The 17,828-nt window shown below is 50.9% G+C and overlaps 1 protein-coding gene across 7 annotated transcripts in view; it reads left to right on the top strand.

The window, feature by feature from the left end:
* The window catches only part of sipa1l3 (signal-induced proliferation-associated 1 like 3), a 220,905-nt gene extending 203,271 nt beyond the window's left edge, over positions 1 to 17,634 (top strand). For all 7 annotated transcript variants that reach the window (XM_078431200.1, XM_078431198.1, XM_078431196.1 and 4 more), the window contains 6 exons: positions 103 to 268; positions 3,907 to 4,111; positions 6,129 to 6,275; positions 8,981 to 9,101; positions 12,215 to 12,296; positions 14,496 to 17,634. In XM_078431200.1, coding sequence (XP_078287326.1) covers positions 103 to 268; positions 3,907 to 4,111; positions 6,129 to 6,275; positions 8,981 to 9,101; positions 12,215 to 12,296; positions 14,496 to 14,639 — 865 coding nt within the window. In that variant the 3' untranslated portion in view covers positions 14,640 to 17,634. The remainder of the gene's footprint in view (positions 1 to 102; positions 269 to 3,906; positions 4,112 to 6,128; positions 6,276 to 8,980; positions 9,102 to 12,214; positions 12,297 to 14,495) is intronic.
* Positions 17,635 to 17,828: the final 194 nt, after the last annotated feature.

Below are 17,828 nucleotides of genomic sequence, written 5' to 3'. Positions count from 1 at the left end.
CGACTGGTTGATAATTCAGTTAGTAGAAACTGGTGGTGAAACTGGTAGAAAATGCTGGTGCGTTGTTACGGTTCTGAAATTCTGCCTTCTCTCTCCTCCCAGGTCAGCCAACGTTGCCTCTAACAACGTCTTTGGGCAGCCCAGACTGCGGGCATCTCTCCGAGACCTCCGGTCGCCACGCAGAGCCCACAAGTCCACCCTGGAGGAGGACTTGAAGAAGCTCATTCTGCTGGACAGCCCTCTGCCTGAACCAGACAGGGATATGCATGTACGTGCCGACGTGGGGGCGTGGCTGGGGTTACCGTAGAAACATAGAATATAGGGGCCATTCAGCCCTTCGAGCCAGCACCGCCATCCATTGTGATCATGGCTGATCATCCACAATCAGTAACCCGTGCCTGCCTTCTCCCCATACCCCTTGATTCCACTAGCCCCTAGAGCTCTATCCAACTCTCTCTTAAATTCATCCAGTGAATTGGCCTCCACTGCCCTCTGTGGCAGTGAATTCCACAAATTCACAACTCTCTGGCTGAAAAAGTTTTTTCTCACCTCAGTTTTAAATGGCCTCCCCATTATTCTTAGACTGTGTGTGGCCCCTGGTTCTGGACTCCCCTCAGCATTGGGAACATTTTTCCTGCAACTAGCTTGTCCAGTCCTTTCATAATTTTATACGTCTCTATAAGATCCCCTCTCATCCTTCTAAACTCCGGTGAATACAAGCCCAGTCTTTGCAATAGTGACTGTGTGAATTACCAACTGGCCCTTGCCAATGGGTGGTGTAGTGGTAGAGTTGCTGCCTCACAGCGCCAGTGACCCGGGTTCGATCCTGGCCACGGGGGCTGTCTGTACAGAGTTTGTACGTTCTCCCCGTGAACGTGTGGGTTCCCTCCGGGTGCTCCCACACTCCAAAGACGTACAGGTTTGTAGGTTAATTGGCTTCAGTAACATTGCTATTGAGGGCGTGCAGCGTAGGTTTTCTAGGTTAATTCCCGGAATGGCGGGACTGTCATATGTTGAAAGACTGGAGCGACTAGGCTTGTATACACTGGAATTTAGAAGGATGAGAGGAAACGTATAAGATTATTAAGGGGTTGGACACGTTAGAGGCAGCAAACATGTTCCCAATGTTGGAGGAGTCCAAAACAAGAGGCCACAGTTTAAGAATAAGGGGTAGGCCATTTAGAACTGAGATGAGGAAAAACTTTTTCAGTCAGAGAGTTGTGAATCTGTGGAATTCTCTGCCTCAGAAGGCAGTGGAGGCCAATTCTCTGAATGCATTCAAGAGAGAGCTGGATAGAGCTCTTAAGGATAGCGGAGTCAGGGGGTATGGGGAGAAGGCAGGAACGGGGTACTGATTGAGAATGATCAGCCATGATCACATTGAATGGCGGTGCTGGCTCGAAGGGCCGAATGGCCTCCTCCTGCACCTATTGTCTATTGTCTGTTGTAAATCGTTCCTAGTGTGTGGGGAAAGTGTCAGTGATCGGTGGTTGGCACGAACCCTCGCGGCCGAAGGGCCTGTTTCCGCGCCGTATCTCCAAAGTCTAAAAAAGTAAAGTTGCTGCCTAACAGCGCGGGAGATCCGAGTGCAATCCTGACTGCAGGCGCTGTCTGTACAGAGTTTGTACGTTCCTCCTGTGACCGTGTGGCTGATAGAAGCAAATAGGTGAGTGAGGTAATGACGGGCGATCGCTGGGCTGTGCGAGCGAGCGAGCTGGCAAAGCCTCGGCCAGCACTCGTGAATGAACTGCAACCCCAGCCTTGGAGAACGGGTCAGTGGGTTGGGCAGCGAGCTGTGAAGTAACATTGCTGCCAGCGAGAAATTCCATGCTCAAGCAATTGTACGTCGCTGATTAACTCAAACATGCTCTCCTCTTTCTCAGCATTCACCTAAAACAATATCTTGCACCAGTTTGAGCTGGGCACTGTGTAGGTTAGTGTGGCGCGGCAGTGACCTTGAATCTGTGTCGCTGTACCCCCAGCATTGGGGCTACGCTCCATGTTCCTCACTGTCTGTTAAAAGAACTTGGAACAGTTGAGAAACTGATCAAGAAGGCCAGCTCTGTCCTGGGTTGCCCCCTCGACTCAGTGCAGGCGGTGGGAGAGAGGAGGATAGAAACATAGAAACATAGAAAATAGGTGCAGGAGTAGGCCATTCGGCCCTTCGAGCCTGCACCACCATTCAATATGATCATGGCTGATCATCCAGCTCAGTATCCTGTGCCTGCCTTCTCTCCATACCCCCTGATTCCTTTAGCCACAAGGGCCACATCTAACTCCCTCTTAAATATAGCCAATCAACTACCTTCTGTGGCAGAGAATTCCACAGACTCACCACTCTGTGTGAAGAATTTTTTTCTCATCTCGGTTCTAAAAGACTTCCCCCTTATCCTTAAACTGTGACCCCTTGTTCTGGACTTCCCCAACATCGGGAACAATCTTCCTGCATCTAGCCTCTCCAACTCCTTAAGAATTTTATATGTTTCTATAAGATCCCCCCTCAGTCTTCTAAATTCCAGCGAGTATAAGCCTAGGCTATCCAGTCTTTCTTCATATGAAAGTCCTGCCATCCCAGGGATCAATCTGGTGAACCTTCTCTGTACTCTCTCTAAGGCTAGAATGCCTTTCCTCAGATTAGGAGACCAAAACTGTACACAATACTCCAGGTGCGGTCTCACCAAGGCCCTGTACAACTGCAGCAGAACCTCCCTGCTCCTATACTCAAATCCTCTTGCTATGAATGCTAACATACCATTCGTTTTCTTCACTGCCTGCTGCACCTGCATGCTTGCTTTCAATGACTGGTGCACCTTGACACCCAGGTCACGTTGCATCTCCCCTTCTCCTAATTGGCCACCATTCAGGTAATACTCTGCTTTCCTATTCTTGCCGCCAAAGTGGATAACCTCACATTTATCCACATTATATTGCATCTGCCATGCATTTGCCCACTCGCCTAATCTATCCAAGTCACTCTGCAGCCTCCTAGCATCCTCCTCGCAGCTAACACTGCCACCCAGCTTCGTGTCATCCGCAAACTTAGAGATGCTAGGATGATGGCAAAGCTAACATCGCTGCTGGACAACGACTCCCACCCCATGCAGGACACTGGCACTGCACTGAGTAGCTCCTTCAGTGACAGACTCCTTCACCCCAAGTGTGTGAAGGAGAGATATAGGAGGTCCTTCCTTCCTGCTGCCATCAGACTGCACAACCAGCACTGCTCCCAGCAGACCAGTCAATAAGGATAATTACTATTATTTGATTTTTTAATGAATGCTTATTTTATTTTTGCTGTCCACTTTGCTGCTGAAACCCTGCAAATTTCCCCGTTGTGGGACGAATAAAGGATTATTATTATTAGAGAACGACAGACACAAAAAGCTGGAGTAACTCAGCGGGTCAGATGCGAGGAGAGGCCAGGCAGTCACAGGGAGAATGTGCACACTGCACAGGCAGCACCCGAGATCAGGATCGAATCAGTAGACAATAGGTGCAGGAGGAGGCCATTCGGCCCTTCGAGCCAGCACCGCCATTCAATGTGATCATGGCTGATCATTCTCAATCAGTACCCCGTTCCTGCCTTCTGCCCGTACCCCCTGACTCCGCTATCCTGTCCAGCTCTCTCTTGAATGCATTCAGAGTCCGGGTCTCTGGCACTGTGAGGCAGCAGCTCTACCCGCTGCGCCACCGTGCCGCCCCTAAATGCTCAGCATGGACCTGGTGGGTGGAAGGATCTCTCTCCGGGCTGTGTGTCAGAAGGAGGGTCTCGACCCATTCCTTCTCTCAGGAGAGGCTGCCTGTCCCGCTGAGTTACTCCAGCATTTTCTGTCGTATCTTCTGGGCGGATGGCGTGTATGTTTATTTGTGTTCCATTTAACCGTGTGAATTGTCGCTGCTTTCCAGCACTGTTCGCGGAAGAACCTGCAGCGAACCCTGTCTGATGAAAGCATCTGCAGTGGTCGCAGGGAGCCGACCTACGCCAACTCCCAGCATGCCGCCATCGACCAGGCCCTTCCAAACGATGTGATCTTCACCAGCACCTACCCATGCCAAACACTCCCCATCCGCAGGCTGGCTCAGCCCCCCCCAATCACCTTCGAAAAGAAAAGTAAGCACTTTCATAAGTAAGGACAACGGGCACTTTGTTCCTTGGAGCGCAGGAGGTTGAAGGGCGATCATGAGTGGGATGGATAGGGTGGATGCACAGAGTCTTTTACCCAGGGTAGGGCAATCAAGGACTGGAGGACATACACCGATCAGCCAAACCATTATGACCACTGACAGGCGAAGTGAATAACATTGATTATCTTGTTACAATGGCACCTGTCAAGGGGTGGGATATATTAGGCAGCAAGTGAACAGTCGGTTCTTGAAGTTGACGTATTGGATGCAGGAGAAATGGGCAGGAGTAAAGACCTGAGCGACTTTGACAAGGGCCAAATTGTTACGGCCAAACGACTGGGTCAGAGCATCTGTGAAACGGCAAGGCTTGTGGGGTGCTCCCGGTCGGTCAGCAGTGGTGAGTACCGACCGACAGTGGTCCGAGGAGGGACAAACCACAAACCGGCGACAGGCAGGGTGTTGGGCGCCCAAGGCTCATCGATGCGCGAGGGCAACGAAGGCTATCCCGTCTGGCCCGAACCGACAGAAGGTCGACTGTGGCACAAGTCACAGAAAACGTTAATGATGGTCACGGGAGGAATGTGTCACAATACACAGTGCATCGCACCCTGCTGTGTATGGGGCTGCACACGGAGGACCAACAGCATATTAGGCAGGTGGTCATGATGTTTTGGCTCGTCAGGTCATAATGTTTTGGCTGATCGGTGTATGTTTAAGGTGAGAGGGGAAAGATTTAATAGGAACCGGAGAGACATTTTCACTCAGATGGGTGTGGGTATGTACGGGGAGAATGCAGAAAAATGGGGTTGAGAGAGAAAGATGGACCAGTCACGATCGAATGGCATAGTAGACTTGATGGGCCGAATGGTCTAATTCTGCTCCTCTGTCTTATGGGTCAGGTTTTCAATGACTCCTCTCTGCAATGGCCATTGGAAATGAGACATCACAAGAGTCTTCACCACTTAAGAAAATACAGTAACTGTGTAAAACCAAAGCTTTTACTTTGATTTGGAGAGACAAAACTGCCCATTGCTAGATTCTTGAGCAAGCCCCAAAGTGTCAGGGGAACTCAGTAGGTCAGGCAGCATCTGTGGAAGGAATAGACAGGCAACATTTTGGGTCTGGATCTGCCTTCAGACTCAAGTTTGAAGAAATGTTGCAACCCAAAATGTTGCATTCCCTCCACAGATGCTGCCTGACCTGCTGAGTTCTGTGTCTTTCTTTGATTTGATAGTTTCAGTTTCAGCATGGTCTCCCCTAGTTCTGGTCATTAAACTCCAAGATGGCTTCCAAGGTGGTGCCCAACCCAGGCGATTATTTGCGTGCTAGCCACAGAAGCTGATTGTGCCTACAATCGCACATTACAATCGCGCCACACTCTTAACTCTCTATTCCTCCAGCAACGTTTCTTCACTGAATGTTATTCCCTTATCATCATGTATCTATATGCTGTAAATGGCTCGATTGTAATAATGTAGGAAGGAACTGCAGATGCTGGTTTAAGCTAGGGGTTGCCAACTATCTCACTCCCAAATACGGGGCAAGGTGACGTCACCACGTGACCTCACCCAGCCAGCGGCCACGTGCTCCCGCTCCACCAATGGCGGCCGCCCGGGCCGGGAAGGGTTGTGTAGCAACCTCCGTTAGGCGAACACACTCCGTTAGCCTACACTGTCCCGGCCTACAGCGGCCCGCGGGCCTAATAGGGACAAGGGCGGTCCCGTACAGGACAAACCAATTCAGCCCAAAATACGGGATGTCCCGGCTAATACGGGACAGTTGGCAACCCTAGTTTAAGCCGAAGGTGGACACAAAATGCTGGAGTAACTCAGCAGGACAAGCAGCATCTCTGGGTTGTCGGGTTGAGTCTGAAATAGGATCTCGACCTGAAACGTCACCCATTCCTTCTCTCCAGATGTGTTGCCTGTCCCGCTGAGTTACTCCAGAATTTTGTGTCTATCTTAGACGGTAAACTAAACAGTTTTGTATCTCGTCCGACACAGCGAACATATCTGCCTCCGAGCTCTCGCTGATTGACCTGCGAGATCGTGTACCGGTGAGGCGTAACGACCCGGGACTCATGCCTCTGCCTGACCCAGAGTCAGAGCTGGAGTGGTCCAGCCTAGTCAACGTTGCCAAAGCCTACGAGGGTAAGACTCGCTCTTTAACACAATCCCCCACCTCGGGACAAACTAGCGGTAATTCAGATAGACACAAAATGCTGGAGTAACTCGCAACCCTTCCGACCCGAAACGTCACCTGTTGCATTAATGTGTAAAGGTTGATAAATTCCAGTGTGGGACCCCCAGCTGCCAGATTGTAAATGGCTGTTCTACCGGCCCCTGGAAGTGGATCCCAGCTCACCCCAGTGTCAGCAGCATCTGGGTTCATTCCAAAACTCTCAGCTCTTCCAAACCACGAGGACATGCCACCCCCGCCCATAACATTCAAACCTTGTAAGTTCTCACAACAACCTATTCCTGATATATTTGTGCACACACATCGATGCATGTGCGCACACACACACACACACATACACACGCTGACATGCACACACAGACACGCACATACGGACACGCACATACACATGCATACTCACATACACACACACACACACACACACACACACACGCTGACATGCGCACACACACACACACGGACACGCACATACACATGCATACTCACACACGCACACAATCACTCACACACAAACACACACACACACACTCTCATACACACACACACACACATGCACTCACACATGTACATACACACGCATACACACACATATACACACACACACACGTACACTCACACATGCATGCATTCACACATACATACACACACACACACACACAGATATACACACACACACACACACATACACACACACACACACACACGTACACTCACACATGCATGCATTCACACATACATACACACACACACACACACACAGATATACACACACAGATATACATACACACATACACACACACACACACACACACACACACACACACACACACACACACACACACACACACACACACACACACACACACAGATATACACACACACACACACACACACACACACACACACACACACACACACACACACACACACACACACACACACACACACACACACACTTCCTCTTGTCAGATGGGCCAACAATTCACTGAGAGAATAACCTGAAATCTCTAGGAAAACCAACAGGTGAAACTAGTGTGAGAAAGGTAGCCACAATACAGCCCAGGTTGTGTCACGTGAGTCCCTCCGAACCCGAGACCCTGGGACTCGGGGCCTTTTGAAACAAAGTGTGGATTATCCCACGGCAGGCTCTCAGCAGCAAAGCAGCTTGGGTTGGCACTGAGGTGGGGCTGGGCATTGTTTACGGGGGCTGGTCACGGGATATCATTTGTAGGGCAGGATAGGTTTTCAGTGGCCCCGAGACAAACAACGAGGGAAATCGTTGAGAGAAGCAGTAACCTGATGCCTGGCCCTTGGTGAAAGGGTTGGGACCTGACTAGTCATTGACAGTGGAACAAATGGCCTTCAACAAAGATGCAGAACCTTCAGAGAACACACCAAATTACAGGACAAGCCTTTGATATTCTCCAGTAATGGATTGTCATCAGTGTTGGGATAAGTGTTATGTTAAAGACTTAGTTCAGTGAATTCACATTAACTAGGGCATTATTCCCAGGAGCGCGGGAGACCGAGGGATGATCGTAGAGGGGCAGGTAAGGGGGATAGATGGAGTGAATGCACAGAGGCTTTTAACCGGTGGAGTGGGATCAAGAACCTAGGGCAGCCCGGTGGTGCAGCGGTAGAGTTGCTGCCTCACAGCGCTGGAGACCCAGGTTCCATCTTGACTATGGGTGCTGCTGTCCGGGGTCTGCACCTTCTTCTAATGACCACCAGGGTTTGCTCTGGGTGCTCCGGTTTCCTCCCACACTCCAAAGACGTACAGATTTGTAGATTAATTGGCCTCAGTAAAATTGTAAGTTGTCCTCAGTGTGTAGGATAGTGCTAGTGTACGGGGATGAGAGGAGATCTTATCGAAACGTATAAGATCATTAAGGGGTTGGACACGTTAGAGGCAGGAAACATGTTCCCAATGTTGGGGGAGTCCAGAACAAGGGGCCACACAGTTTAAGAATAAGGGGTAGGCCATTTAGAACGGAGATGAGGAAAAAGATTTCCATCAGAGAGTTGTGAATCTGTGGAATTCTCTGCCTCAGAAGGCAGTGGAGGCCAATTCTCTGAATGCATTCAAGAGAGAGCTAAATAGAGCTCTTAAGGATAGCGGAATCAGGGGGTATGGGGAGAAGGCAGGAACGGGGTACTGATTGAGAATGATCAGCCATGATCACATTGAATGGCGGTGCTGGCTCGAAGGGCCGAATGGCCTCCTCCTGCACCTATTGTCTATCGCTGGTCGGCGCAGACTCGGCGGGCCGAGTATCTCAAAAAACTAAAGTCTAATGTAAACCAGAAGATTTGGGTTTAAGGTGAAAAGGTAAAGATTTAATAGGCACCTGAGAGGCGACTTTTCTTAGAGAGGGTGGTGGGAATATGGAACGAGCTGCCAGAGGAGGTAGTTGAAACAGTTACAGTAGATGTCTGAAGAAGGGCCTCGGCCCGAAACGTCACCCATTCCTTCTCTCCAGAGATGCTCCCTGACCCGCTGAGTTACTCCGGCACTTTGTGTCTGTGTTTGTTGTACCACCTGGGCTCCAAACTGGTGCTGTGAGACCCGATGGCCAGTAAACAACACAGGGAGGTTTGTCCACAACGTGACTTGCCAATGCTTATTCCGTTCTGTGTGTGTGTGTTTTTTTTCTAGTCCAGAGAGCGGTCTCTCTCTTCTCGTTAAACGATCCTGAGGTCGGCCCGTCGTACAACCCGTCACACGCCCACATCTCCCTGGAACGGCACAACTCCCCCAGGACCACCCACGTCTTAAGGTGACCGCCCCTCCTCTTCCCTGTGACAGGTCGTGCAGGAAATCCAGCAGTCTCAACGTTGGGGGGGAGTCCAGAACAAGGGGCCACAGTTTAAGAATAAGGGGTTGGCCATTTAGAACGGAGATGAGGAAAAACGTTTTCAGTCAGAGAGTTGTGAATCTGTGGAATTCACTGCCTCAGTGGAGGCTAATTCTCTGAATGCATACAAGAGAGAGCTGGATAGAGCTCTTAAGGATAGCGGAGTCAGGGGGTATGGGGAGAAGGCAGGAACGGGCTACTGATTGAGAATGATCAGCCATGATCACATTGAATGGCGGTGCGTACAGGCTCGAAGGGCCGAATGGCCTCCTCCTGCACCTATTGTCTATTCATTGCCTCCACAACTGAAGCTCTGTGGCTGCCCTCCGTACTAGTTTACTTTGGAGATACAGCGCGGAAACAGGCCCCTTCGGCCCACCGGGTCCGCGCCGCCCAGCGATCCCCGCACACTAACACTATCCTACACCCACTAGGAACAGTTTTTTCATTTGCCCAGCCAATTAACCTACAAACCTGCACGTCTTTGGAGTGTGGGAGGAAACCGAAGATCTCGGAGAAAACCCACGCAGGTCACGGGGAGAACGTACAAACTCCGTACAGACGGCGCCCGTGGTCGGGATGGAACCCGGGTCTCCGGCGCTGCATTCGCTGTAAGGCAGCAACTCTACGCTGCGCCAACATCCACTGCAGTTACACACATGGCTGCTCCGACAGCACCTCCCCATCTCTCCATTCCTTCATCATCCCTGGTGAATGTTTGAATGCATGGGTGTTGGAGATCGGAGGCTTTCTCAACCACTAACCTCGCCTACATGGGCAGAGGGTACATGGGAACATCACAAGCAATGCGGTCCCCTGCAAGTCAGAGGACCAGCCTGTCTTGGACGGATGTAGGAAGGAACTGCAGGTGCTGGTTTACACCGAAGACAGACACCAAATGCTGGAGTAACTCAGCGGGTCGGGCAGCATCTGTGGAGAGAAGGAATGGATGGGTGACGTTTTGCAGTCGAGACCCTTCTACAGAGTTCAGCTAGAGTGGATGTGGAGTGGATCTGAAGAAGGGTCTCGACCCCAAAACATCACCCATTCCTTCTCTCCAGAGATGCTGCCTGACCCGCTGAGTTACTCCGGGCTGTTTGTTGCCTTTATTACATCAGGTTGCATTATGATTACGATATTTCTCTCTCCGTACTAATTAATCTACTCTGCACAGTCACGGCCGCCTAAGTTCCCACCATTTCTTCAGTCCTGATATCGGCTTCACTTCATCCCCACCAATTTCTTGAGAAAATCACATAAAGTGCTGGCGGAACTCAGCAGGTCAGGCAGCATCCGCGTAGTGAGTGGATAGCTAAGGTTTCCGGTCGGGACCCTTCTTCAGATTCCGTCAGTCTATCCCATAACTACCAGCAAAGGCCAGGCAAGTTCTCCTCCGGAACTGCAGATGCGGGAATTTTGAGTAAAGCACAAAGTGCTGGAGTAACTCAGTGGGTCAGGCAGCATCTGTGGAGGCAATGGATACTACCTGCCTCGACTACCTCCTCTGGCAGCTCGTTCCATACACCCACCCCCCCTTTGGGTGAAAAGTCTATAACTCAGATTCCTATTGAGTCTGTCCCAGCTCACCATAAACTTATGCCCTCTGGTTCTCGATTCCACGGTCCTCTGGGCAAGAGACTCTGTGCGTCTACTCGATCTATTCCTCTCATGATTTTGTAAAAGATCTTCTGCATGAGAAAGAAGTGAACAAGCAGGGTCAGTTGTTATCAGGCAACTGAACCATCCCACCACAACCAGAGAGCAGTGCTGAACTACTATCTACCTCTGTGATGACCCTCAGTCTATTCCTGATCGGATTTTGCTGGCCTTTCCTTGAACGATCCGTTATTCCCTTATCATGTATCCATTGCATGTCCCAATTGTGATCATTCATTGTCTTTCTGCTGACTGGTTAGTGCGCAACAGAAGCTTTTCACTGTACCTCATCAACTGAAGCTGAAAGGCAGTACCTCTGACAGTCCAGCATTCCCTCGGTACCACGAGTCGGCTTGCAATTTGCTCTCAATCCCTTGGCATGAGAATGAATCTCCGAAGACCGCAGTTGTACAGGGCCATGGTGAGACCGCGCCTGGAGTATTGTGTGCAATTTTGGTCTCCTAATTTGAGGAAGGTCATTAATGCTATTGAGGGAGTGCAGCGTAGGTTCACCAGGTTAATTCCCGGGATGGCGGGACTGAGGTACGATGAAAGAATGGGTCGACTGGGCTTGTATTCGCTGGAATTTAGAAAGATGAGAGGGAACTTTATAGAAACAGATACAACTCTTAGAGGATTAGACAGGGTAGATGCAGGAAAAATGTTCCCGATGTTGGGGGAGTCCAGGGCGGCACCGTGGCGCAGCGGTAGAGTTGCTGCCTTACAGCGAATGCAGCGCCGGAGACTCAGGTTCGATCCTGACTACGGGCGCCGTCTGTACGGAGTTTGTACGTTCTCCCCGTGACCTGCGTGGGTTTTCTCCGAGGTCTTCGGTTTCCTCCCACACTCCAAAGACGTACAGATATGTAGGTTAATTGACTGGGTTAATTAAAAATGTAAAAATTGTCCCTAGTGTGTGTAGGATAGTGTTAGTGTGCGGGGATCGCTGGGCGGCGCGGACCCGGTGGGCCGAAGGGCCTGCTTCCGCGCTGTATCTCTAAATCTAAAAGCTAAATCTAAACCAGGGGTCACACACAGTTTAAGAATAAGGGGTCGGCCATTTAAGACTGAGATGAGGAAAAAACTTTTTCACCCAGAGAGTTGTGAATCTGTGGAATTCTCTGCCACAGAAGGCAGTGGAGGCCAATTCACTGGATGTTTTCAAGAGAGAGTTAGATTTAGCTCTATGGGCTAACGGAATCACGGGATATGGGGAGAAAGCAGGAACGGGGTACTGATTGAGAATGATCAGCCATGATCATATTGAACGGCGGTGCTGGCACGAAGGGCTGAATGGCCTCCTCCTGCATCTATTCTCTATGTTTCTATGAGACCCGGGCTGCATGGCCAGAGTGTAACGAGTGGGTTTTCTGTTGCAGCAATGAGCCAGGATTAGCACTGACAGGGAAAGTCTACCAGCTCGAGGTACAACTGAAGCAGCTGCAGGACGATCTGCTGAAGGTAAGAGGCACTCTCTGGCTCTACGCGGGTCAGACTTTAGACTGAGTCACCCACGGCCTCAGGCAGCTGTGGCCTCACCTGACCGGACGTCAGGCAGCAGGACGCGTTTCCCACACCTCCTTTTGTGCGAATGTGGGAACGTTTCAATCCAACTACCAGTCGCCTGCCAGGGCCTATCCTCAACGTATTAAGGGGTTGGACACGTTAGAGGCAGGAAACATGTTCCCAATGTTGGGGAAGTCCAGAACAAGGGGCCACAGTTTAAGAATAAGGGGTAGGCCATTTAGAACTGAGATGAGGAAAAACCTTTTCAGTCAGAGAGTTGTGAATCTGTGGAATTCTCTGCCTCAGAAGGCAGTGGAGGCCAATTCTCTGAATGCATTCAAGAGAGAGCTAGATAGAGCTCTTAAGGATAGCGGAGTCAGGGGGTACGGGGAGAAGGCAGGAACGGGGTACTGATTGAGAATGATCAGCCATGATCACATTGAATGGTGGTGCGTACAGGCTCGAAGGGCCGAATGGCCTCCTCCTGCACCTAGTGTCTATTGTCTATTGCCTGGATAGTTGGCGGGACTGAGCGGGAACAGCGTGCGGCCGGGGCTGGGATGTGAAGAGCAGGAACCTTCACTCTGCTCCTTCATTGCGTGTGTGGAGGTGACTGGGCAACCCAGTCAATGGACAACCCAGTCAACGGGCAACCCAGTCAACGGGCAACCCAGTCAACGGGCAACCCAGTCAACGGGCAACCCAGTCAACGGGCAACCCAGTCAACGGGCAACCCAGTCAATGGGCAACCCAGCCAACGGGCAACCCAGTCAACGGGCAACCCAGTCAATGGGCAACCCAGTCAACGGGCAACTCAGTCAATGGGCAACCCAGTCAACGGGCAACCCAGTCAACGGGCAACCCAGCCAACGGGCAACCCAGTCAACAGGCAACCCAGTCAACGGGCAACCCAGTCAACGGGCAACCCAGCCAACGGGCAACCCAGTCAACGGGCAACCCAGTCAATGGGCAACCCAGTCAATGGGCAACCCAGCCAACGGGCAACCCAGCCAACGGGCAACCCAGTCAACGGGCAACCCAGTCAACGGGCAACCCTGTCAACGGGCAACCCAGCCAACGGGCAACCCAGCCAACGGGCAACCCAGCCAACGGGCAACCCAGTCAATGGGCAACCCAGTCAACGGGCAACCCAGCCCATCAACCAGTGATGTAGGAAACAACTGCAGATGCTGCTTTAAATCAAAGGTAGACGATAACTACTGGAGTAACTCAGCGGGTCAGGCAGCGTCTCTGGAGAGAAGGAATGGGCGACGTTTCTTCAGACTCGTAAACTAATTACCTCCCCAGTGCTGGGCGGGCACAGCCACTCTCCTGTGGATGTGGGTGGGTGTGTGGCTGTGTGTGGGTGTGAGTGTGTGTAGGCGTGAGTGTGTGTGTGGCTGTGTGTGGGTGTGATTTCTACCTGTATTCTCTTTCTTTCTATTCTCCCTCCCTCTCTCCTGTTTTTTTTTCTTTCTTTTTTCCTCTCGTGCCTTTTTCTCCTCTCTATCTCATTCTCTCTCTCTCTCTCTCTCTCTCTCTCTCTCTCTCTCTCTCTCTCTCTCTCTCTCTCTCTCTCTCTCTCTCTCTCTCTCTCCTCTCTCTCTCTCTCTCTCTCTCTCTCTCTCTCTCTCTCTCTCTCTCTCTCTCTCTCTCTCTCTCTCTCTCTCTCTCTCTCTCTCATCCCCCGTCTCTCTCCCCCCCATATCTCTCTCTCACCCCTGTCTCTCCCTCTCACACTCTCACCCCCGTCTCTCTCTCACCCTCTCTCTCCCCTCTCTCACCCCCTCTCTCTCTCTCCCCTCTCTCACCCCTCTCTCTCTCTCCCCTCTCTCACCCCCTCTCTCTCTCTCCCCCCTCTCTCTCTCTCCCTTCTCTCCCTCCGCGCTCTCTCTCTCTCTCCCCTCTCCCACCCCCTCTCTCTCTCTCCCCTCTCTCTCTCTCCCCTCTCTCCCTCCTTGCTCTCTCTCTCTCTCCCCTCTCTCACCCCCTCTCTCCCCTCTCTCCCTCCGCGCTCTCTCTCTCTCTCCCCTCTCTCACCCCCGTCTCTCTCTCTCCCCCCTCTCTCTCTCTCCCCTCTCTCCCTCCGCGCTCTCTCTCTCTCTCTCTCCCCTCTCTCACCCCCTCTCTCTCTCTCTCTCTCTCCCCCCCCAGGAGAAGGAGGACAAGTTTGTGCTACAGTCAGAGGTTGCCAGCCTGCGCGTCAATAACCAGCGTCTCCAGGAGGAGTCGCTCTCTGCCACCGAGCAGCTGCGGAGATTTGCTGAGATATTTTCCAGCTCGATGGACAAGAAGTGACCTCTCTGACCTCTGCCCTCTGCCCTCTGCCCTCGCCGAGCCTCTGCCTGCTCGAGACTTTAGCTGTTACCACATTGCGGAGCAGCAACCCACCCTGGAATGTTCCGGAAGCCGCCATGCCAGGGCCAGCCAGAGGTGGTAGAGTGTGGGCACGGGCTGCAGATGTGTGGGTGTGGGGTACCGGCCCCCCTCATGCTGTTGCCCACCGCCCTGCCCTGCAGGATTCACCCGCCCTGCCTTCATTAACCACCAGCACCGACCCACCCAGCCTGAGCCAGGGACTCACCATCGCCCTCCATCCGTCACTAAACCAGCACGATACCCCGTGTCTCTCTCTCCCCTCCCAGCCCTCTGCTAGTCCCTCAAGACGGTCTGGATCACACAAGCAACAAACTCGAATCTGCTTCATATTTCTACACAGTGGTACTCCGTGGAAACCGGCCCATCCTGCCCACACCGGCCAACATGTCCCATCTACTCTAGTCCCACCTGCCTGCGTTTGGTCCACATCCCTCTAAAACCCCTCTGTACCTGACTAAACGTTGCGATAGTCCCGGCCTCAACTACCTCCTCCGGCAGCACGTTCCATACACCCACCTGTGTGGAAAAAATCTCTTGGCAGGAGTTACGATTCAGGTTCCCCCCCATCTGAAACGGTAGAGGTTCTGGTGCCAACTATCTCACTCCCAAATACGGGACAAGGTGACGTCACCGCCCCGCGTGACCTCACCCAGCCAGCGGCCACATGCTCCCACTCCACAAACGGCGGCCGCCCGGGCCGGGAGGTGGGTTGCTACACAAACTCCGGTAGCCTACACTGTCCCGGCCGACAGTATAGCAACCGGCTTGTGGGCCGCTGTCAGCCGGGACAGTGCAGGCTGGCGGAGTGTGTTCGTCTAACGGAGGTTGCGTACTCCAAAGACGTACAGGTCTGTAGGCTAATTGGCTTTGGTAGAAATTGTAAATCGTTCTTCGTGTGTGTGTGTGTGTGTGTGTGCGCGCGTGATTTTTCAGGATGATGTTAGTGTGCGGAGATCGCTGGTCGGCATGGACTCGGCGGGCCGAAGGGCCTGTATTCGCGCTGCATCTCTAAACTAAAGGTTGGGAGAGCCCAGGGCAGATGGTCAGAGGAGGACAATGTTTGGAGACGGCCTTCACTGTACAGCTAATACCAGCATTGAGGGAACGGGAGATTAGATCAATGATGGTCGAGTCTCTGTTAAACACCACTCAGCCATCCGTTTAATTCCACCGTCGTTCGATCTTATACAATCCAGTTGTGACATTACGGCCTTTTCCCTTTGTACAGTCTGCCACACTGTTGATATATTTCAGTAAGCTATTTAATTTTATTTGAAATTTTTTTAATCGAAAATCTTTGTTTCTGAGATGATATTTCAGATTTGGACACGACGGTCTAACAATACTATAGGAAATAATTAAAAGCACTTTCTCATGCAGACTAAATTATTTTCTAGAAAAGTTCCATTTGGGATGGCTCAGGAAATTTAAACTGATAAATGTATATGATCTTTGTGTACACTATATTTGTATAAATTGTTTTAGATTTTTTTTTAAAAATTTGAAATCTTAAAAATTGCAATTGGAATTGTTGAGTTGATCCAGTGACTACTGACCATTGTGAGTCTCTCGGGCAGTTGTTTTGGTGGAGAGTAGGTGGCCAGATCAATGCAGACATTGTCCGTACTGGAAGCAGTTTGTTCAATTATCCTTGTGGAGGGAGAACGGGCATAAAACGGTGATTATGTGCAAGAAGGACGTCTCTCCACAGATGCCGCCCGACCCGCTGAGTTACTCCGGCGTTTATTTTGTGTCCACCTTCGATTTAAACCAGCATCTGCAGTTCCTGCCGGCACACGGATACGTGGCCGACACTTGTACGGAGCAGTGCGGTCTGCCCCGTGTTGGCAGCTAAGGGTAAACATGCTGATCCTTTGGTGGGGATGTGCAGGAAGGAGCTGCAGGTGCTGGTTATAGACCAAAGATAGTCACAAAGTGCTGGAGTAACTCAGCGGGTCATGCAGCATAATGTGTATGCTTCTGTGTGTGTGTGTGTGTGTGTGCGTGTATGCACATGCATGTATGCGTGTGTACCTGCGTTGTATGTGTGTGTGTGCCTGCCTGTATGTGTACCTGCATGTATGTGTGTGCGTGCGCACGTGTGTGTTTACCTGCGTGTATGTGTGTGTATCTGCATGTTTGTGTGTGTATGCCCATGTGTGTGTGTGTGCCTGCATGTATGTGTGTATGTGTGTGTGTGTGTACCTGCATGTGTGTGTGTCCACGTGTGTGTGTGTGCCTGAATGTCTACATGTGTGTTTGCATGCCTGCCTGTGTGAATGTGCATGTATGACTGTGCGTGTGTATGTATGTATGTGTGTGTGTGCATACCTAGACTTGCAGTTCGGGGCTGTGGAAACCCATGGACTGCGGGTGATTTTGCTTTACAGTCTGGACCAGACACGCTGTGGCCTCCCTCGGGCTGCCGGTCCCACGGCAGTTATGCAGCCCCTCTGCAAGCTGGCTGCAGCATGCTGAACGATGCACGACCAGCTTCTTGCATCAACTGGGTTACAATAAAGGACAGGGTTTTATAGGACATTTATACGACGACTATTTCATGCTGTACGGAAATGATTCCAAGTGTCACAGCTGCGACCATCCATGTCTTAAAAATAAAGTTTACTTGGAATTTCAGCTTTGTAATATTTGTGTACAAAAAGTGAAAAATGTCTTAAATTTTATTGTCTTTGTGTGGTGTACATTTTCCAATGTACATTTCTGTCTGTAGAGTTGTTGATGTAACACTGATTTGGGGACATGGTTTCTCATCGAATAATGTGTAATTTATCTGTGATTTTCATGTTTTATACAGACATCATGCTTTCAAATGAGATTTGTATTTAATTTGTCATTGTTTTGATTCGGCTTTTTCACGGATAAATCATCTTTTACTTTGTTCTTTTGGCATGTATCTGGTTAATTGAATAAAATCTTTCATAAACTTGCAACCTGGACTTTTGTTACGCTTCTCGACCCACAGTTTACAAAAACTCCTGACAGACACAAAATGCTGGAGTAACTCAGCGGGACAGGCAGCATCTCTGGGGAGAAGTTCTTCAAAGTTGACATACCTTGAGGAGAATTCGCAGTGGAGCGGCAGAATGT

Source organism: Rhinoraja longicauda, chromosome 41, assembly GCF_053455715.1.
Source record: "Rhinoraja longicauda isolate Sanriku21f chromosome 41, sRhiLon1.1, whole genome shotgun sequence".
Taxonomy (NCBI): domain Eukaryota; kingdom Metazoa; phylum Chordata; class Chondrichthyes; order Rajiformes; family Arhynchobatidae; genus Rhinoraja; species Rhinoraja longicauda.
This window is presented reverse-complemented; position numbering and strand designations above follow the sequence as displayed.